This window comes from Passer domesticus, chromosome 4 (assembly GCF_036417665.1).
Source record: "Passer domesticus isolate bPasDom1 chromosome 4, bPasDom1.hap1, whole genome shotgun sequence".
NCBI lineage: Eukaryota > Metazoa > Chordata > Aves > Passeriformes > Passeridae > Passer > Passer domesticus.
This window is the reverse complement of record NC_087477.1, coordinates 22,442,672-22,465,846: the sequence shown is the minus strand read 5'-3', so window position 1 is coordinate 22,465,846 and position 23,175 is coordinate 22,442,672. Positions and strand designations below refer to the sequence as shown.

At 40.3% G+C, this 23,175-nt stretch overlaps 1 protein-coding gene across 1 annotated transcript; it reads left to right on the top strand.

The window, feature by feature from the left end:
• Positions 1-10,542: 10,542 nt before the first annotated feature.
• On the top strand, positions 10,543-19,663 carry PCDH18 (protocadherin 18). Its single transcript, XM_064416513.1, has 4 exons — positions 10,543-13,169; positions 14,109-14,194; positions 14,325-14,488; positions 18,594-19,663. Exons 1-4 carry the CDS (start codon positions 10,686-10,688, stop codon positions 19,259-19,261), a joined length of 3,402 nt encoding a protein of 1,133 aa, XP_064272583.1. The 5' UTR covers positions 10,543-10,685; the 3' UTR covers positions 19,262-19,663.
• The last annotated feature ends 3,512 nt before the right edge of the window (positions 19,664-23,175 follow it).

Genomic DNA, 23,175 nt, shown 5'->3' with positions numbered 1-23,175 from the left:
CGTGCCCAGATAAACAAAGATTTTGGAGTTTATCTTCATTAGTTAAAAATGAAAGCTGGTATCAGAGTCATCTTAGGAAAAGGTTCTTTGACATCTCTAAATGAGCCAAGGTGATCCCTGATGAAAAATAATAACTATTTAAGATAAAGGTTTGCACAGCTGAAAAAGAAAGCACCCAGGTTTACTTTTCAAACACGCCTGAGGAAATACATGCTGATGGCTTATATAGCATGTATGGCAGGTTGCATATTACTTAACTGGTTTAAAATCAGTACAAATGTATTGTCTAAAGTGATTATAAACCAAAGTTAACAACAAACACCCTCAAATGTGTCAAAAACCCTGAGGTTTTCTTAATACATGCTTGTACAATTATCACTTGGTTTCACAGCTTTCAGAATTTAAGTGATAAATTTTGAAGGATTTTTATTGTTAACTATTGAACCATTTCTTTATTAAGGGACTAAAAAATAATATTTGAACTGTGTTATAGAAGATATTAAAATATATTTTAAAAATCAGTGCTAAAACAACACAGTCTGAAAGTTGCTGGATTGCTCCTAGCAGCAATACTAATCTTTGCAGTGGAGCTTAACTTGTGTAGCACTTAATCCTGATAGTAATACAGCAAATCCACTTAGACTCTAAAATTTATTTTACCAATTTTCCTTTTTTATCTATTTATTGGACTCCTTTAATGGAAATTGTCCATATGTCATACTGGCCGTGTTTAATTTATTCTGCATTTCCTTTGTAGCTTCATTTTGTGATAGAAGTCTACAAAAAATCCAAAAGAACAAAACAGGAGACCAATATCTTAAAAACATGGGTGTCCTAAGGAAAAGCACCCATGAACAACAACTATAAATACCTGAAAGCTGAAAACTGTAAAGGCAGGTTATCAAGATACATTTCTAGATTCTTTACTGCATTTGTTTCTTTTAAAATTTTATATATACATAAATACATAGAAATACAAATATATATATATATATATATATATATATATATATATATATATCACAATTTATTTCAAGGACAAGTCCACACAGCTACATTTGAAAAGCAAGTATTTCAGTTTATGCTTAGTTTCAGTCACCACAGTATTACTATTTATTGGTGTAATGAATTTATGGAAAACAAATGCCAGCTGCCTCATTACATCATACTGAAATGTTCCAAGATCTGATGTTTTGGATCATAGAATTGAGGGAAAAATTTGGGTGTACCCATATTTATGCAGCCTGGTGACAGAATGTATTCCAGTAAGTTAAGGTTATTTTGGAAGAGTCTTACATATTTATTTCAACTGATGTTCAATTGAAACAAAAATCTTTCTGAGAGAGGAAAACTTTATTAAAATTATTCCAGAAAATCATGGCCCATACTTTTGCTATGTTTTCTATGCACTTGAAACCTTTTTGCTGGCCATAACGATGTTAAACTTTATAGTGTGAAAGGAGCAGAGCTCTTTCATTTGAACTAATGGGCTTCAATTGAATTTTGTGAGTGTCCACAATACATTTCATACAGTTGATACATAATGCTCTAATTTTAAAATGGGTCTGTGTAAATTAACTTTGAAGGGTGTACATGCTGGTCTTTCACCCAGTAATTGCATGATGTGAACCCCCACAGCAGCTGATTTCAGAGTTCACCCTGGCTGATTCTTGCTGGTGGAAATTTGCCACAACGATTACATCATCTTCCAACAAACCACATGTGCATGACAACAGTCAGCAAACAATTACTTAAAACCCTATAATATAATTTGTAATTTGACATAATAGCCTTTTCTTTCAGGGTTCACATTTCCATGACAAAGCCTGGGGAATTAGGGCACTTCTGCAAACAAGCATGGGCTCTGGACATCATCAGTGGGGGAGATGGCCTTGTCCCTCCTCTCCTCAGTGCTCCAAGCTTGCACAATTTCTGTAATGCCTGGAACTTGGGATTAAAACTTTGACAGTCATAATTTAGAAAAACTTTTTAAAATGCTCTCATTTATTTCTTTTTAGCCCTGAGCAAAGCCAATGCTCATCTTATGTTTTCTCTAACAAGACAGTAAGGGGGGAGGAAAATAAACCTCTAGTCATGATTTATGGAAACAATAACATTTCCTTGAGTTTTAAAAACATCTGAAAGCAAATGTCATGCCCCTGCCTCCTCTCCAGCTCTCTGTGATGTTTTCCATTCTCCTGTGTTACAAAGACTAGTAAAGGCTCAGTCTCAGGAAAGATGTGTTGTGGTGAAAGTATTTCTGCTTTAATCTAATATTCTCCAGCAAGGTCACAAGTCACTAGCTATGCAACACTTGAAAACTACAAAATTATTGCAGATTCTGGCCTTGAAGCCCTTCTGTTTTCGTTGTTCATAGACAGAAATCCTTGATGTATATCCAGGAGATAGATTGGTTTAAATTCTCTCCCTCTTCATCCCTCCCCTCCTTGCTGCTTTTAGACAAGTGATTTATTTGAAAAATGTGTGACTTTTCTAATCATCCGTTTATGGGGTAAGGCTTTTTTGCAGCAATAAAAGGATTTAAGGCCAGCAAGGAGGAATTATGCAGCTTCTATTGTAAGGAAATGTAAAATAATTGCAGTTTTATGTGGGGTGAGGACACTCAGAGGAATGTGAAGTCTTTATCTGCAGATGTGAGTTAACATTTTGTTTAGACTGTGGCTGCCAGAGGAAGATGTGAATAAACAGAAGGTCCTACTTTCCATAAGTGGCAAGAATTTTACTTTTTAGTCTTGTTTCCAAATTAACTCAAAGATGGGAAACAAACTTTTTCAGCATATCTTTAAAAAAAAAAGGAAAAAAAAAGGAAAAAAAAATGTTTTTCAGAACTTAGCAAGTGGTTGGGAATATAGAAGGGCAACAGTGATGTTATTACACACTACTGAAGCACAGGAAAAGGTTATAGGCTACTTACAGAAAGCATACATTAGCACAGATTCATAGAATGTGATTTTCAGGAACGAAGTGACAGCAGGGAAAAGAAAAACTACCATGAATATTGAAAGTGTATCACCAGTGCTGTCTGCGAGGCTGTTGATTTTAGGCTGTTTGTAGCTATTATCTCAATTTGCTCTTCCTTCCCTGAGTGTTCCCCTGTGTGATTTGTTTCACAGCCCCCTACCCAGATTCAGAGGCAGAGGAACCCATAGGTTCAAATGAATGATAATGAGCATTGTCAGAGAGGCAGGAAAATTGAGTCCTTGCTCTGGTTGCCTGGCCAAGAGCTGCAGGAGCTAATTGTGTCAATGGTAATGAGACCAAGCAGGCAGCAGATGCTCACGTGCCTTTACAATCCAAATCCCACCAACAAATTCCTCCCACAGAAGCTTTGAGGGATGTCTTGGCACCCTGGAGATGGTGATAGACCCGGTCTCAGCCACATGCCACCTGCTAGAGCCATTGTTTAAAAAAAGGAGGAGGGAAAAAAGTGCCTATTATGATAACAAAGTTGTTTGCTGTCTCTTGCAATGACTTTATGGCACTAGTTTTACCACACTGCCGCTACTGAACAAATAAAAAGAAATGAATATCTGATTCTTTATGGAGAAATATTTTCATTGAGCACTGTTAATCACTTACTTGGGAAGCCAGATGTTCAGTATATGTTAAATATTCTGCTGAAAAACTGTGCTCGCCGTTTTCCCATTACAGCTCCCACTGTGCCTGCTTCCTCCAGCAGGTTTAAATTTTCACGTGTTTTCCCATTACACTGGAGCAGGGAGCATGGTTTCCTCTTTTTTTCCCAGAAAAGTCAAGAATTAAAAAATGCAGATACCCATGCAGAGTACTGTATAAATATTTACTGTAAAATAAAATAGACAACATATTTGTTCCTTATTCACAAAGCAAGCTGGGTGGTGGATTGTGCCTGGGATTTTGAAAAGAGAAAGGCAATTATGGGCTCCTTAAAGACAATAGTTTTTAATGCAAGCTTGCTAAATTCTGCATTAGAGAGATGTTTAGATCCTTCTAGAAAATATTTGCCCAATAGCAGCTGTTTCTGGGGAAATCTGATGATAATCTTGCCACAAAAGTTTGTGTCCAGCTTTTCAGTCCTGTGGGGTTCACACTCTTTAAGACATTTTTAACTGACTCTGACACTGTTAAAAATCTTTCTGGGCATTGGGCTGGTTCCCTGTCAGCTTTGGCATCAAAATCATAAAATCATTAAGCTTGGAAAGGGCCTCTAAGACCATCAAGTCCAACCATCAACCTAAAACTGGCAGATCCACCAACACCATATCTACAAAGAAGGCAAAAGCATCTCAGAAACTCTGGAGCTACCTCTGGCTCCACCATAGCTGAAATGGCTGATCTCTAGCTGTGCTGGGTATGATTGACTCATTTCCTACTTGAGAGACCCTGATATCCTTTGAACATTTTAGTCCCTAGCAGCTGCTGGAAGTAGGTACATGAGTGGATCTGGATCATTTGGCTTAGGCTGTCAGTGGAAGACTGAACATGTGCTTTTTCAGGTAAAAAGACACTTGAAACAGCAATTATGTTCCTTTCTTAAACTCCCAGAGGTAATGAAGGATGTTACAACTCCATGAACAGCTTGGGTTGAGCCAGTAATTTGGCAGACTAGGTATTGCAGCCCTTACTAAATTCACATCTACACCAAACTTGAAATCTTTTATTTCACAGAAACCCCACTCCTGCAAAGAAAAGTATCTCAAATGCAGCTGCTTCTTTCTGCTCTTTATAAAGAGTGGCCTTGAAAGTATCATCACGTCCTAGAGAGTGTGTTTGCAGGGTACAAGAGCTGCACATTTGTCAAAGCAGAGTAGCAGCAGTTTAAGACACAGAAAGCCTTTCAAATGTATTCATATAAAGTATTTCAATTTCCAGTTCGTGTGGTGTATGAGTTTGCTAACATCTGGAATAAAACCAGATGTTGGAAATCCAGTGCCAGGACACCACCTTGTAGGACTGATCACCATACCTCAGGCTGAGAGCACAGATGTTGCTGGTGCTTTCCCTGTGGGGAATAAAGAGGTCTGGCCTTTCTGCTTGCAGGGATGGCCACCTCAGCCTCATGGTGGCTGCACCACTGGGGCACAGGAGGTGAAAGAACACCTTTGTTCCTTGCTTTGCATGAACCAAAGGTTTTGGCCACTGTTCTCTGAAGCCTCTGGCTCTCTACATTTTAATGTATTTCAGTTGCAGGGATAATAAGAAAGAAAAAATGATGCCTTAGGAAATGGACAGTTATATGTGTTGTACACAACAGGAGCTACAGCTTGGTTTGTGCAGCTTGGTAAGGAGGTGGAACAGGGCCACACAACATTAATTTTGTTGGCTTGGGTGCAGTGGGAAAGAGATGTGTTACAGTCCTGACTGGTGCCTTTTCTCCCAAACATACAGAATGTTAAAACCCTCTTTTGGCTCTAGTGTATGTATTGCTCTTAAAAGGCAGTTTTGGGTAAACAGCCATCAATTAGAGACATTTTACTTCATACTTTACAAGGCAATAACTAAACAAAATGACAAATGCATTAAAATGATCACACTATGGAATTTCCATTGTAAAGTCTGCTTTATTAACTAATCTTAAAAAAAATTCAAAAGTATCTGCTGATATATTGCAGGCATTTGTTTACAATAGAGATTTAGTAAGATTTATGTATATTTCTCTCTTTTCACTTGGTAAATCTTTTAGAGATAAAAAGTTTATTGGTGCAGAGAGAGACTGAATACCTAGGTACTTACCATGCATGGAACATATATGGGTTGAACTCACGATTTATATACACAATGCTGCACTGCAAAACTGCCTTGGAAATTTACTCATGTAGCAGAAAACATGATCCTCTGCCCTTTGCTACGATGATTGATGATAATGTAAAACCTAATTTTAAACTCACCTTTCAAAAACTTTCTCTCCCATCAGCAGGTGTACAGAATTTGGTGGTTTGATGTATTTTAATGAACCATCACATCGTTTTTAAAGCAAGTTGAAAAAGTCAAAATTATAGGTCAGGGCTCTGAACTAAGTTTCTCTGTTTACTGCTTCTTCTGAGTCTTAGATTTTATTCCAGGGCTTTGACTGGCTGTTTGTTGGGGCAGGAAAATACTTTTTCCTGGTGCAGTGATTACCTTTACCTAAAGGTAATCCTCCTGGATGTCTGTGAGGTGACAGAGTGGCCTTTGAGAGAGCTTGTGGAGGACACTGCACAGTAGGGGCAGTATTCTGGTGGGAACAGATACTGTTAAAACAGATTATCTTCAGCTTGAAGAACTGTAAGGCTTAGGTATACATATATATAGTCAAGATACAGATTTTGTGGTGGTCAGGATTGATAACATTACATGAACTTTTTGCTTTTCTGATTTTTCTGCCAGAATCCCTTACTCAATTTTTGACTGCCTTTTCATGTGAACTAGGTAAATGATGTCTGAGACATGTTGTTTAATATTTCACAGATCAAAAACATGTGCTCTGCCTGAGATATTTGGGCTTAACTAAGAAGACTGTGATCCAGAGGCTGTATTTTTGATAGTTCAGTGGTCTTTTCTGCCTTTAATATCTCTTAAAGTAAGTCAGACTCTGATGTCCCTCAGGTCTGAAAAAAATATCATGTATAAACGTGACTGATGAGATAGTAAATTGGACAAATAGAGCATTAATTTGTGATGAGTTCTGTTATATGGTTGTCTATGTAAAAAAATTGAGTGAAATGTCAGCTTCCTTCTACCCAGTCCAAAGAACAGCATCACATTTACCTTTGATCAGCTTTTCGGGCCCAAGAGTGAGTATAAAATGGCAACATTCATTTGCCTACAAGAATACCCCTCACTCAGTCTGGACTCAGGCTGCAACAGATGGAAATAATACTTTTACTTTGGGAAACAGGTCTCTTGAAGAGGGATGGAGGAAGAGAGAGAGAGAGAGGAAGAGAGAAGCAAAGGGAGAGATGAAGCTTCTCACTTTTGTCGTTCATTGTGATGGAAATGTCTTTTAAAATACACTACTGACTTAGGAATACTTGTCTTTCACATTCATTGCACAGGTGTCAAAACAAATTTTATCTTGCAATGTCTTGTGCACTGGAGCATAGCTCTTGTGACATTTTATAACATAATGCAACATAAGGTAATAAATCATACAGAAGTGAGTAAAACCTCATTTTTCTGTATGTGTCTTGAGGAGGGGAATGAACCAAATGGCACAATGCTAATTTTACTGTACTTCTATCATTGTTAAGAAAATTTTTTTTTCTCTCCCATCCTTGCTGAAGGACTATTTATCAAAATAATTATTCAAAGTAAAATTATTTTCCCCCTAATTTTTGCATATATATTGTGCATCTAAGGGCTCATAAAATTTTAGAAGAAAATATAGGCTTGAGAGCTCAGTAAAACTCCTCACAGTAACAAGACAGATTTTAAAGTGTATCGACCACAGAAATAAACCTCCTTTTAGCTAAGAGAAGAATAATTAATCTGTTGTGCAGCTGTGGTTTCTGAAGCAGTACTGTAGGCAAGTGAATGTGAAATTTAGAGTCAGTTTGTTTTTCTTTAGTACATCAGTGAAGAATTGGAGTGCAACTTTTGGGAAGAAGGTTGTGGTGAATCGGTCTTTTAGGTGGGAATAACTGAGATTAGTCTCCAGGAGGCCAGCAGCACTCTGGTCATGTGCCTAAGAGCACTCACAATACCATGCTCACTAAGAAGCATCTGCTGCCTGCACATGGGACTCTCTTTTCTTTGTGAGGGAAGTCTGTCATGTCAAAAGTGGACTGGAGTTTAAGACACTTTCAGACAAAACTCTTTCACTGGATGTTGGAGATAGCAACCTTGGGAGTGCTGTGATTGCTCCTAAGCACCCTAGGGAAGCAACACCTCCAGAAGTGCGATATACTTAAATATTGCTCCATCTAAGCAAACAATCTGAAGATATGCTCCTTCTCACTTGCAGCTTATCAAATGAAAAGATAACAAAAAGAAAATTGAGACTTTTCCCTTACTTTAGTTCAGAATTCAGGTAAGGGCTATTGCGCCAATTACATTTTATCATCATAAGTGCAAGAGGTCAGTTGCAAGACAGTGTGGACTTAATGTGGCATGTAATATGACTGATAAAGCTGTAAAATAAAAAAATAAATTCAAAAAGGGAAAAAAAGAAAAGAGGTGCTGTAATTCCTATTGGTAGGTATCCTGCTTTCTATTATTATACAGAGTGTGTCTCTGAGAAAGACCAATGTGACAAAGTGGAATTACTACTTGGAAAGTGATAAAAATTGCCTAAAGCTAGCTCTGCATATCTAAGTCTACTAAACAGTTCCTTGGAAGAACATGTAATAATTTAAAAGTATTATGGTTTTAAAGCGGTGGAATTATTTTTACTATGAATTATTCATTTCCTATACTCATCATGTAAAGGGGTGGTGACAAAATACTTTTTATTGACACTAAGAACAGCATTTAATTGAAACTCTTTCCCCAATTATCGTCAGAAAAGAGTTTACACTAGTACTTTGGAAAAATGTTTTAGGAAGATTTATCAAAGCTGCAAAAAAAGCTGTCCATGAACTAATAGAATTATATTATCTTTGAATTCTCTCCACCAGAACTTAGAATGGTCACTAATTCCTTTCTTTGCTCTTTTGGTGTTTGCAAAGGGGTTCACTAAAGCCTGAATTGATATAATTATTGGCTTGGATTGTTAGAGATTTAGGCCAGATGGCTATGGATTTCTAAAGTCCCAGTTGCTTGTGTTAGCTTTTCTAGTTTGCCTATAGGGTTTTGGGGATCAGCAATTTGAAAGGGCTGCAAACTTGTAAAACAGTATTATTCATGGGGGCAGAATGTTCATCAGCGTGACCCAGTACTAAATACATTCATTATGGGCATTTCTATTCTGCACAATTTGCCACACGGTGCTAGTTTGTGGAAGAAATAAAAAAGAGACAATGGCTTATAAAATGCTTTTGAATGCTTAAAAAGAAGGAGAGTTCACACTGGGCCTCCTCTGCTTTCTTTTTCAGCAAAAACCTTCTTAGTGACTTTGGCTGAGCTCTGCTGAGAGCAAGTAAATTCAGCAAATAAGAGATTTACTCTTTACATTTTTGGGATATGCTGTGGGGGGAACATAAGAGAGGGAGGAGAGCAATAAAAGAATTATGGTATCCTTATGGGCAAGGCTAATAATCAAACAGACAAAGTTAGCAGAAAAACAAGGAGAAACAGCAAGCCATGGATAAAATGATAAAAGCATATGTAAAAAGGAAGTAGAAGTCACATAGATAGATATATTTGAAGTGAGAAGAATGCATCAGCTTCCATGTCCTGAATGCAACCTGAAGTTCACACATGGATCTGTAACATTTCTGGTGTGCACAAAATGCATGCTCGTCTCAGACACAAGATTATATTTTTGTGTGCAAATGTGTGGGAGTAGTTTTCTGCGACATCAGAGAGGGGAGGAATTTGTCGTTTTCTAAACAATCCGTCTTGTGGCTTCTTTTCCTTTAAAATACTTGGCATGTAGAAGGTGTGCTTAGCACAGACTGTCACGGTGGAGCATGAAGTGCTATTTCAAACAGGATGAACATCTGAAGTAGCACTGGAACAGCAAATAAAAAAGCTCTGAGACAACTGCACACATGAACACACAGAGGAACGGGGCTCAGGCAGAGGCAGCTGCACCGAGGGCAGAGATGCTGCGAGAGGCAGCCAGAGAATGCAAAATGTTCCTGACTTGGGAAGAAGAGGACAAGGTTTCGTGGGGTGGAGGAGGTCTCGCAGGGCTCCGAGCAGGAGCACATACACTGGGAGCATGCAGGTTGTAGGTGAACAAGCAGCAAGAAGACGTTCTCGCGGCACGGATAGCGAGACGTCCCCCCCAGCTCTTTTACTAAGCAAACCCACTTAAAAGCTCCCTGCGAGTTAAGCAAGGGGTAACATAAAGTATGTAAATAAGCAGTGCGATCTCGTGGCAGGAAGGGGAGGAATTAAAATCACAAAACTCCGCTTGAGATTGCCACGAAAATTCGGGGGGGGGTGGGGAGGAGAGGCGCTGATTTTAAGCTGCCCATCAGTCATTTGTACCCCCCAGCCCCCATCCTCGGCCGAGAGGCCGCCCTCGCTGCCGGTGCCCCCGCCGCGGCGCGCCGGGCTGCGGGCCCCCTCCCTTCCATCCCTTCCATCCCTCCCTCCCCTCCCCTCCTCTCGCCTCCCCTCCTCTCCCTCCCCGGCTGATTGGCTGCGCTGCTCTCAGCACAGGCCGGGCAAAAGCTTTGTCTGGGGACTTGGAGTGAAGTTGCGGAGGAATTTAGGCTGGAGCCGGCGAGGGAGGCCGTTCAGTCCGGCGGCGGGCGCGGAGAAGGACGGCAGGACGGGCTGCGGATCCATCCCGCCGGCGCCCGGCGGTCCCTGGATGCTGAGGGTGGGAGAGGAGCACGCTGCCCCCGAGCATCTCATCCTGGAAGAGTCAAATGAGAAAGCGTGGATTGCTTACAGATTGTATCTGGATGTCCCGAAACGGTGTGTATAAAAAAAGCCAAAAGTTTTCTGATCTGTAAGTTATTAATACTCGGCTGGCTAGAAAAGGCGTTTTCGAGCTGGAAAGGACCAGATGTGCTTTGGATTTAAGGTACCGAAGGAAGGCAAAATAATTGCTTTTTAACTTATTGGGAGAAATTAATTGCATAAACTTACAAATGTATCGAATCGACGGTAAAATGCACTTCTTATTCGTTTTTGCACTGATCATAATATCTTGCAATAATGCTGTGCTGGGCAAGAATTTGAAATACAGGATTTATGAGGAGCAGAGGGTTGGATCAGTAATAGCAAGACTATCGGAGGATGTTGCTGATGTTTTATTAAAAATGCCTAACCCTTCCTCAGTTCGGTTTCGAGCCATGCAGAGGGGAAATTCTCCCTTGCTTGTAGTCCGTGAGGATAATGGAGAAATCAGCATAGGAGCTAAAATTGATCGGGAACAACTGTGCCAGAAAAACTTAAACTGCTCCATAGAGTTTGATGTGATCACTCTGCCCACTGAACATCTGCAGCTTTTCCATGTTGAAGTTGAAGTGCTGGACATTAATGACAACTCTCCGCAGTTTTCCAGAGCTCTTATCCCTATTGAGATATCAGAGAGTGCAGCTGTAGGAACTCGGATCCCTTTGGACAGTGCTTTTGATCCAGATGTGGGAGACAACTCCCTTCACACTTACTCCCTTTCTGCAAACGATTTTTTTAGCATTGATGTGAGAACCAGGACTGATGGTGCTAAGTATGCAGAGCTGATTGTGGTCAGAGAGCTGGATCGCGAGTTGAAGTCGACTTACGAACTCCAGCTCACTGCCTCTGACAAAGGGGTGCCTCAGAGATCTGGGTCATCCCTCCTTAAAATCAGCATTTCTGATTCCAATGACAACAGCCCTGTCTTTGAGCAGCAGTCATATATTATCCAGCTCTTGGAAAACTCCCCTATTGGGACTTTGCTCATAGACCTCAATGCCACTGATCCAGATGAGGGCGCCAATGGGAAGGTTGTGTACTCCTTTAGCAGTCATGTGTCTGCCAAAATTATGGAAACTTTTAGGATAGACCCAGAAAAAGGTCACCTGACCCTGCTGAAGCAAGTGGACTATGAAGTAACCAAATCCTATGAAATTGACGCTCAGGCTCAGGATATGGGGCCAAATTCTATTCCGGCTCACTGCAAAATTATAATTAAAGTTGTGGACGTGAATGATAACAAGCCAGAAATCAACTTAAATCTGATGTCCACAGAAAGAGAAGAGGTAGCTTGCATTTCTGAGGGGTCACCCCTGGACACTTTTGTTGCCCTGGTCAGAGTGCAAGATAAGGACTCTGGTGTGAATGGAGAGATTGTTTGTAAGCTCCATGGGCATGGCCACTTTAAACTTCAAAAGACTTATGAAAATAACTATTTAATCTTAACTAATGCCACCCTGGATAGGGAAAAGAGATCTGAATACATCTTGACTGTAATAGCAGAGGACAAGGGAACGCCAAGTCTCTCCACAGTGAAACACTTTACTGTCCAAATCAGTGATGAAAATGACAACCCACCCCGCTTCCAGACAAACAGATATGAAGTTGTTATCTTGGAAAATAACTCTCCGGGAGCATACATCACATCAGTCACAGCCACAGACCCAGATCTAGGTGACAATGGGCAGGTGACATACACTATTTTGGAAAACTCTGTTTTGGGAAGTTCTATAACCACCTATGTCACCATTGATCCCTCCAACGGTGCGATCTATGCCTTGCGAACCTTCGATCATGAAGAAGTAAATCAAATTGTCTTCATGGTGCAAGCTAGGGATGGAGGGACCCAGCAGCTCATTAGCAACACCACGGTTGTACTCACCATCATTGATGAAAACGACAACGCTCCCGTCATCGTGGGGCCAGCACTACGCAACAGCACAGCAGAAATCTCAATCCCTAAAGATGCTGAAATTGGCTTTCTTGTCACCAGGATAAGGGCTACAGACAGAGACTCTGGTATGAACTCTGAACTCAGCTGCTCCATAGCAGCTGACAAGGAAAACAGCATCTTTGTGATGGATCCCCAAACTTGTGACATCTCTATCAATGTGAGTGTTGAATCAGTTCCAGCAAAACAATGGGAGTTTTTGGTAATAGTCCAGGATAAAGGCAGCCCTCAGCTTAGTACGAAAGCTCTTCTGAAATGTACCATTTTGGAGCATGTTTATTCATTTTCAAGCACCGAAGCAACTTTGGTAAGCCAGCCCTCCCTGGACATCTCCATGATAACTATTATATCCTTAGGATCTATATGTGCCGTGTTATTGGTTATTATGGTTATCTTTGCTACGAGGTGCAATCGAGAGAAAAAGGACACCAGGTCTTACAACTGTCGCGTGGCCGAATCAACCTACCAGCACCATCCAAAACGTCCCTCCAGGCAGATCCACAAAGGGGACATCACACTGGTGCCGACAGTTAATGGCACTCTACCCATCAGGTCTCACCACAGAGCTTCACCATCATCGTCCCCAGCCCTGGAGAGGGGTCAAATGGGCAGCCGGCAGAGCCACCACAGCCACCAGTCACTGAACAGCCTGGTGACCATCTCCTCGAACCATGTGCCTGAAAATTTCTCCCTGGAACTCACCCATGCTACACCGGCTGTCGAGGTAAGGTCCAGACCTTGGTTTTGCATATCCATTTATGCAGACACTCATTTGGAAGCCTACACACACCCCTGCATGCAGCCTGTGAGAGCAAGAGGCAGCCAGGTCTACGTCTCAAGGGAATGTGTCATGGATTTCTCTTCCATGTCACAGCTCCTCAGTTTTATTCCAATATCAACAGATTTGATTGCCCTGAGGAACAGGGTTAAATCTACTGGTAATGGCGTTGTTCCTTGGCTCTTCCCTGTAAGGTCAAAACAATGGAGTGGAACATAGTGCTCTGCACTGGTTAACTGTTCACTCTTCCTTGCCTTCCCTCTCCATCCTATCTGTGCAGCTCCATCTGAGAAAAGGTGCCTGAATATTTATATCCAGAAACAATCCAGGAAACTCATTCATGGGGTGCAGAACTAAAACATTCTGACACAGTTTGAGTACAGCTGCAGTAACATACAGCTGCATGGTATCCCAAACTTTGAGACTCCCTGTCTCAGTTTTTATGGCAAATGCTGGGTCATGGCTTAAATAAATGACAGCTGTGTTCTGGTAACTCTTTACCTGTAAAGCAAGGCTGTTTGGTTTTGAATTAGGATCCTGGAATATTAAAGGCTTAATTCTAACATACTAAAACAAAACAAAACTCCACCTCTGTTTAATTGCTTGTTTTACTTCTTAAGGAATTAATTATTATGAATTCAGAGGCTAATGAACAGCATTGAACTTCCTCATTTTACAGAGTCTTCAGATATTTCCTGTGTCAGACGCTGCACTACCAAATAGTCTGTTGTACTGCATTAAATATGTGCAGGAATTTGATTTAATTAAATCTTAAAGGGGAAAAAATAAACCACAAAAAAACCTGAGAAGCAAATTAGTGGTTTTATGGCTAGGAGCTTGAGTTTTCATTTCAGGGAATCAGTCTTTTCACCTTTTCTTTCACAGGTTTCTCAGCTTCTCTCGATGCTTCATCAGGGCCAGTATCAACCAAGGCCAAGTTTTCGAGGAAACAAATATTCCAGAAGCTACAGGTAAAAATCCAGTTTGTTCTGCTACATATGACTGTACATGGATTCAGAAATATAGAGACATGTATTTTTAAACAAAAAGTGGATTATAACATACTTGAGATAATGTATCTCTCCACAATTCTCTTTACAGATATGCCCTACAAGATATGGATAAATTCAGCTTGAAAGACAGTGGCCGGGGTGATAGTGAAGCTGGAGACAGTGATTATGATTTGGGAAGAGAGTCTCCAATTGACAGACTTCTTGGAGAAGGATTCAGTGACCTTTTCCTTACAGATGGAAGAATTCCTGCAGGTAAGAGCAGAATGGAAGCTGAGCAGTTTATTTACAGTTCTGCCTGGCTGTCACTTTGATAAAACTACTACTGAGAAAGCAAAAATTCTTTAGCTTTCAAGTCCTATGTTTCCTTCCTTTTTTACTTTGCTTCATGATAAATACTGAGTTGAAGCCTTGATGTATCTACTAAAATGAAACCTCAGACACAGCTGCAGATTTACTCAGAACAATGCCTATTTTTTTGTTGCTTCATCATGAGCTGGCTCCAGATTCCTCCTAAAAGTATGATCTGCTCCAAGTCCTTAGACTTTTAATGACTGGGTGGATGTTTTTGCAAAGCCAGGCAGTTGTGGTTTGGTAAAAATATAGTGACCTATAATTTGGGTGATAGTTTTTCCACAGTGGATTTGACCCATATGACACAAACTTTTACTGTTTAGAAATTGAGTATGAAAGTGAACTAGAAATATGGATGGAGAAGAAAGAAAAGTGTTATTCTCACTGAAAAATGAACTTGATGAGTAAGAGAAAGTTCTAAATATTTCCCAGATTTTAAATCTTGCAACCCTAATTTCTGGAAGCAAGAGCTTAAGAGGTACAATTCAGGGGCAGAGCACAGAAAAGAAAAATATTAGAAAAGGGAGAGTGAAAGTAGGATAAACATATATAAACATATTCATGTGTATGAAGTATTGCTTTTAAATTTATGCTCAAATAAAAGTTGAATAAAAGGTCATGGGAATTCATGCTTAGTACACATAGAAGAATTTTGTAATTACTTTAATAATAATACAGCCTCTGGTTGTACCCTAGATCTTGTTCTTCAGATCATATTTAGTTTTCTCTGTATAACCAGAGGGCCAGATAATTTCAGTAGGGTTCACTGAACCATGTTTATAAATTTAACAAGTTTAGGAAAGTAATTTTATAAATGGAGGCCCTTTGCTTTGTGGGGTGGTGCAGCACATGCCCTTCCTAAAGTGACCCTCATGTATTAACCAGGGCTGTTATGCTAGACAAGACAGAATGCCAGAAGTTCAAATTGTTTTTCATATGCATTTTAACTTGAACATTTTCTGTGCATATTTTGCTCCAGTTTAGGTCTTGTATCACATACCCAGCCATTCACCTACCTCCTCAAATGTGCTCAAAACCAGAGGCCTTGAAGAGTTACTCTGTTTTCAGAATATTTTACTTAAGTCTTGACTTCTAATATATTTTTATCCTCATTCTTCCTAACTCCTACTACTTATTCCTCTGCCAGCTAGCATGAAGCATGTCTCATGTTTTAGCAAGGAGGCAGGGAGGGATCTGCTGGAGCTCTCAGTTGGCCTGGGTAACTTGAAGTGCATTGGTGTTTGCACTGGCATCCTGCCCTGCTCCTGCCAAGGAAGAGTGATCCCTTTACAGGGGGCAGCTGGGGGCTGCCAGCAGGCAGGAATGGTTGTCCTCTTAGCTGGCTGAAATGCCCATGACCCATTTTCAGCTCTTACAATTCCTGCTCTAAACAGTAAGCCTAAGGATAGGATTTCCAAAAATGCCAGGCTAATTAAATTCAAAGTAAGGGAAACCCCGCTCAGTGCAGACAGAACTGGGTTGGGCTATCAAGATTGGTATTTAGTCTCACCCAGATGTCCATTTATTGCTATGTGTGGCCTTAATCCTTCAGATAAGTCTGTTGAAAGTGTTCAGATGAGACCTGTATTGGTCTAAAATACCAATATATGAAAAGGAAAAGAAAACTTCCTGAAGGTTTCCTGTCCTCCATTCTGAAAGGTTTCTGCATTGTCAGTCTAGACACAGGCAAAAATGCTGTGGGAAGGTCTTTTCAGTTCATCTATTTAAGGTGGAACAAGAAAGGAATGGAGCCAGTCCCTCAAAACTTCACAAATTACATGATTGGAAAGTTCCACAGCTGTCATTGAAAGACTTGTTTCTTTTTCTTTTTAAATCTTAACCAGCAAGATTTAAGTTCTGGAAAAAAAATAAAAAGAGAGAAAAAAAATAAAGCTGTTGTGCATCTGGGCATTTTAAAATTTATTGCTGATTTAAGGACAGATTGTGTCACCATTCAGTTATTCAGAGTATCTTTTGATCTTATATTCAGGAACATCAGAATTTGTTATTTTAAACCAAAACCATTCCTGATAACAATGGCTGCAAAACTGCCATTAAAACAAACTTCGTTACTAATTAATTTAAAGGAGTCTTAAAGGAATCTTCTTAATTAGAAGTATAATCCTCACCTTCTGGGATGACTTGAAAACTGGTCATGGATCACTTAGATGTCTTTTGACAGTTCTAACTCTTGGGCATTTTCAGTAAAATGTCATATATGGGAACAAACACTTACAGGCATTTCAGTCACTTGTATCAAAACTTCAGCCACTGGTATATTCTAGTTTGCTTCTTTTGTTTGAAACTTCCTGGATCAGCAGTTATTTTGCAATAGATTGAGCAATAACCAGGCTGCAGTCTAAGCTCGTAATCTTGAAGAAATTTGTACTGTTGCATGCATGACATGGAGAAAGTTTATACTCATAGGAATGGAAAGGCCATTAGGAAAGCAAACAATATGATGGGCTGAAGGTTTCAAAACAAAATATAGTGCTGACAAAATATAAAATATTTTGTCAAATATAGTGCTGACACTATGAGAGTAGGACTTTATAAATCACTAGTACATCCAAAACTGAAATACTCTATTCAGTTCTGCTTACACTACAACAGAAAGATTTTTTGATAAACTGAGTGGATTCAGAGCCAGATGGGAAATATGTTGAGGAAGCAAGGAAAACTTCCAGGGCATGACTGCAAACATTTCTTTTGCAGTCAGTACATGCTGAGAAAGAACAAGAAAGTCTATTCTGTGTGGGATAATCTAACCATTAAGTGATATGGGCAGGAGTTTCTTATGGTCAAAATATGCACAATGCAAAGAGTCTGTCATTTCTGAAAGCTGTCTTTTGAAGTTGGTGACTCAGACCATTAGGGCCCCAGCAGCACCCAGATCTTCTCCAGCATATCTGGTAGGCATGCAGGAACACAGCCTGTGGCAAAGCTTTGTGTCCTATGATCAAGTTCCCTTTGTGCTGGAAAATTTAGCATCTTTCCTGGCACATCCCTCTCTGCAGGTCTGTCAAATTGGGCTTTGCCTGTCCCTGCTTCTAAGAACCATTCCCAGTCCTTTTGGAATATTTGCAAAGGACCCTTGCAGTGCCCTTTTGTGGGCCAAATGAAAATGGACCAGTGTAGCACTCAGGGTTACAGTCATCTGCCCCATCTTACTGCTTCTACCAGAGAGACATCAATAAACCAACAAGCTGAGAGAGCAGCTCTGTTTTCTTTTGCTCTTCAGCGCTCATGGCTGACCTGGATTCCCATCCAGTGGGTTAGAGCCCTCCTTATGCCGAGGCCTGAGCCAGCATGGGCCAGTAACTTGAGGTACAGAGCTCCAAGTGCACCTGAGAGTATAAATCCAGTATAAATACCAGGTCACATAGGCTGGGAATTAGACTAAAATCTAGACTAAAATCGGATTAAAATTTAACTGATTTAGTTAAAAAGGTAATATGGCAGTGGATCACTTTGAGTTCTAAATACACTTCATTGTCAGAACAATGGAGTTGTTTAATGGAAATCCCTCTGCATGTTATTATTCTTTGCTCTTTATTTCCCCTGTCTATTTATTCTCACTTGATTGCTCTGATATGCCTCAGTTGTTGAATGTGGAAGACTTCTGTAAAACTCAAGTGAGTGCTTGGAGGTAGAAATTTCTTCCTTTTATTTTATATTTTTTAATGAGCTAGAACGGTACAAAGGATTCATGTGGCTTCAAGCCACAAGTGCATGCTTTTCCACCAGGAATTTACATGTTTATCTTCAGCCTTAGTTAAGAGATTGCATTACTCTGTTACATGAACTGCACTGGTTGTTCTCGTTCTTGGCAATGGAGGTACCAAACTGTTTGTATTTGCCACGTTCCTGCACACACAGGGTGAAACCAAACACCGGATTAGAACATCTCTGGGGGAAGTTCAGTCCTGGTGACAGGAATTCCTGCGAGTGCAGACGCTGTGTGCAGCAGGAGGGGGTGCTCACTCTCCTCGTGTCTCTCTTGCAGCAATGCGCCTGTGCACGGAGGAGTGCAGGGTCCTGGGCCACTCCGATCAGTGCTGGATGCCACCGCTGCCCTCTCCCTCTTCTGACTACAGAAGCAACATGTTCATCCCTGGGGAGGAGTTCCAGTCACCCCAGCAGCACCTGCAGCAGCATCACCAGGGCCTCGAGGAGGATGCCCAGGCAGCCGACACCAGTGAGAAGAAGAGGAGCTTTTCTACATTTGGAAAGGACTGCCAAAGTGAGGAGGACTCAGGGGACACCTGCACCTCCTCCCTCCTCTCTGAAATGAGCAGCGTCTTCCAGCGCCTGCTGCCTCCCTCGTTGGACGCCTACACGGAGTGCAATGAGGTAGATCGCTCCAACTCGCTGGAGCGCAGGAAGGGACATTTGCCAGCCAAGAATGTAAATTATCCACCGGGGGTGGCAGCCTGGGCAGCCAGCACACATTTCCAAAACCCTGCCAACAATGGGCCCGCTCCAGGGACTCACTCGGGCGCGCAGCCCTCGTCCAAATGGCTGCCAGCCATGGAGGAGATCCCGGAGAATTATGAAGAGGATGATTTTGACAATGTGCTCAACCACCTCAGCGATGGCAAACATGAACTCATGGATGCCAGTGAGCTGGTGGCAGAAATTAACAAGCTGCTGCAAGATGTCCGGCAGAACTAGTTGTTTCAAAAGCCTATTTTTCCATATTTATGGAAAACTGGAAGGGGAAAAAAAAAAAGAACAAAAAACAGACTGAGGAGAACTGGCATTGCCAACTAGTTGCATTTATCATAAATGTGTCTGTGTATGTTGAATATTAAAATACCGTATTTTCATATGTACACAATGCAAGTGTGATTATCTTTATCTGTATTTTAAAAATACATTTGTATCTTATATTTATGTGTAATTTAACAAATAAATTTTATTTTTGTACACCCACAGCAAGCATGTTTTCCTAAATGTATATAGATGGTACCATCCTTGTCAAACTTAGAACATTCTTGCCACACAGATGTTTAAAAAAAAAAAAAAAGAAAAAACAAGAAGAAGGATTTGTTTTCCCTTATTATTTCTTTCAAATGTTTCAAATACAAATTCAAAACACTGAAAAAGTTATGCAAATGTTAGTTTCAGTAAATGATCCAACACCTTTTTTGCAATGTTTTATTCTTATAATAAAGAATTGTAACTCCCACGAAACCTAAAATGTCCTTTTTTATTTTGATACTTTTGGTCTGTAGAATAATTTTCTTATTTAAGTAATGGATTATTGCAGGCTGGTGTCTTCCTGTCTTTGGCACGTAAGTGTTTTCCCCAGTGATCAAATAATGGAATTCTGTGATGGGTCTTCCACTGTGATCTCTGCAAAAAAATGTAAATTTGTTATGCTGTTGTTACACTGCAAAGCCAGTTGAAGTCAGCAGTGTATACTTGAAAGACAGCAATAAAATCAGCTTTTCTGACCTCAAGCTGAATTCTGAATTTGTGTAAATACAAAAATTGCAATAAACTGCTTTATCTTTGTAAATGTCACCAAAATAAAAGCAATTTTGCATCTTCCAGAAAAACAGCTATATTTTGCCTCTGCACAGCAGCTACATTTTTATATTAGCTATATTCTTTGTTGTAAATGTGCCTGTCTTTTGTTTGCAAATCAGTACAAAAATGTTTGAACTTCCTAGCAAAGGGCAAGTCAGCAGGTACATTTCCTCTGGCTGCATCCCATCCTTCCATAGTGGGGTTTCTCTCTATCCTGAAGCTCAGTGAAAAGTCATTTATATCATGGTGGTGTTATAGTGGGGGTGATGTAACTAATATTGCTCAGATAAAAGTCAATGACATCCTTTTAGTTCCTTTCTTCAAAACTATTTTTTGTTAGCCTGTCATGCACAAGGAGATCTTTTTAGTAGCAAACAAATGGATTGTACAGTTGAGGAACATGGGTGGGTTTTGAGCCCCCTGTGCTCATTTCAGGAATGTTAAGAGATGGAGATGGCCATAAAAACCCGTATTTTTTGCATTTATGCAGATGAATATTTTATATGATACATATTTTTTTGCCAGAACCATGGAAAACTGTTGGAATAGATACATTTGTTCTGGAAAATCAGCCTTGTAAAGTATCTTATAATTTTTATTTTTTTTTTTTTTTGCGTACTAGATAGAAAAATTCCTACTTAATGTTACCGCAAAAAAGCGAAAATTTTGTTGCATGCATGAGCGTCATTTGTTTTCTTTGATTAAAGGAAATTTTAGTCTCCTTATTGGTTTTACAGTGCTGTAGATGGGACATTTGAAGATGTATAGGCATTTGCTGATGCCTGAACAATGGAGAGGTTCTTACCTTGTTTACACATCAGGAGCTCAGGCTATCCTTTACTGGTTAGAAACACCAGGACCTCACATTGGGAGGTTTGTCACAGCACCTTTAAATGCCAACATGACTTGAGCCTCATCCAGCTGCCATCTGTTATTGAGAGGAAGAAGTTGCAACACCTCATTAAATATTTGACATCTCTTCCCTGTTTTTACTCTTCATTCCCACTAATAGGCATTATTGGCCCCACAAGCCTCACCTTGGGTTCCATTCTCCCACTCCCCCTCACTCCAGGCAGCTGTTCTAGGAGTGTTTGTCCTCTAGCTCTCAGGGTCGACTCAGGACTGACTTTGTAGCTGTGCCTCCAGCCCATATCCAGCTGACAGGAGTCCTTGGATGTTCATCCTGTTTTGTCACCTTGGCATGCTGAGGGCTGGCAATGGATCCCTTTGTCAGCACCTCACTGAACCTGCTGTGTCCAGGTTCTGTAGGGTTGCACTTTGTCAGTGTGGGTGCTGCTCGTGCTGGGATTGCTCTCAGCTCCCGGTTTTCTTGATGCTTTATAACAGCAGCATCAGGCTGACTCTGAAGCCAGGATGCTGTGGCAGTCCTAAAGTTCACAAGGCCATAACTTCCTCCTTAACTAGGTTATTTGTGTCTCTTGTCAACACTCCCCTTGCAGTTTCTCTCTTCTTCAGTGTCCTGTTTTAGCCCTGTTCTCCAAGTTCCCTCACCCTTACCTCATGTTAACTCCTCCTGGCTCTATCACTCAGTTTCCCTTAAAATCTGACCCACAAACTAATCCTGCAGAGCCCATGGATATGTTTACAGAGTATCTCGAGTCCCGATAACCCCACCCATGACGGAATTTTCCAGTTTCTTTCTCTTTAGTTGGACCTAGCTAGCAGATCCTGAAATCCTCCCTTGCCCTAACTTTTTGATGTGTAATTGTAAGCTCCACTAAATTCCTGAATTCCTCTACACCCAATGCCTTTTTTGAGTGCCTCTACAGCATGGAAAGGGCTGACTCGCATGGCTAAGCCTCCCCACTGCTGACTTTTCACAGAAGTGGGAGGATCAGGAAAGCAGTTCTGAAGACAAAACCCATGCCTGCCTGGTTATTTGATTCCAGCCTGGGCATACAGAGTGTGTGAGGTGTATAGGGTGACTGGAGGTTATGTTAAAAATGTACAAGGTGGTAGTTTGAAAATAGTTATTAAACTGGTAGACTATTTTTCTTGACCTGATAAGACATTGCTGTCTGTGTACAAAATCAGCAGCAGAATATGAAACTCCCCTCCGAGTGGTGTAGATTCCTCCATAAATAAATGCAAATAGCTGTTTCTCCTCATTTCTAGAGGAGAAAATATTAGACGTTCAGGCTCAGACAGCTTTCTGTCTACAAGTTTGCAGGACAGCCTGATAAGCTTCATTTTCACAGTAATATCATCCACTAGGGATTACAAACCTGTTTTAAATTTAAAACCCTTAAATCAGTTTATGCCTGCTGGCCTATGTCACATGGATAGTCTCAATGATTTAAAGAGCCATTGTTTGCCGAGAGGACTTTCTAGAAAAAGTAGATTGCAGTGAATTTCTCTGGTACCACTTGGCATCTAAATATCATTAAACACATAAGGTTTTCCTAGAGGAGATTTCTGTACCAACACACAATAATAGTATTTGGTATGTGCATTGCTGCAAGAATCTCATAATGTAAAGACACCAGTCTCCAGGAGCAAGAAATTTTACTTAGATTGTATGTGAAATGTATTGGAGTTTGAATTGTATTTATTATTTTTAGGAAGCTTATTAAAAGATCTGTGGATAGCAGTACATGAGAGAAAAATCTGTCTTATTCCTGTTTTGTTTATTGTTCCTCTTTTGCTCAGGCTTCCTTTATAAATAAGATAAATTATATAATATTTATATAGGTTTATGTATACTCAGATAAAAACCCTACTATCAAATCTCTTCTGTGTAAAGAACAAGGAAAACTGATAATGTGCAGATTAAACAAAATACGTAATAAATGTGTATTTGCTGCATTTTGACAACTAATAAAGACCTATTAACCCCCCTATTAGGGGTTGCTGATGTGGTTAAAGCACCAAATGTGACGATGATTGTCCTGCCCAGAACACAAGTTCCTAGTACTTCCCTAAATGCTTATTATTTTTTTCATTCTTGGTGGTATAATGACAGAAAAGTTTGTGAAAATTGACAAATGGTATTTACAAAAATACTGTAAGTGTTCAAGGCCTGGTATGGTGGG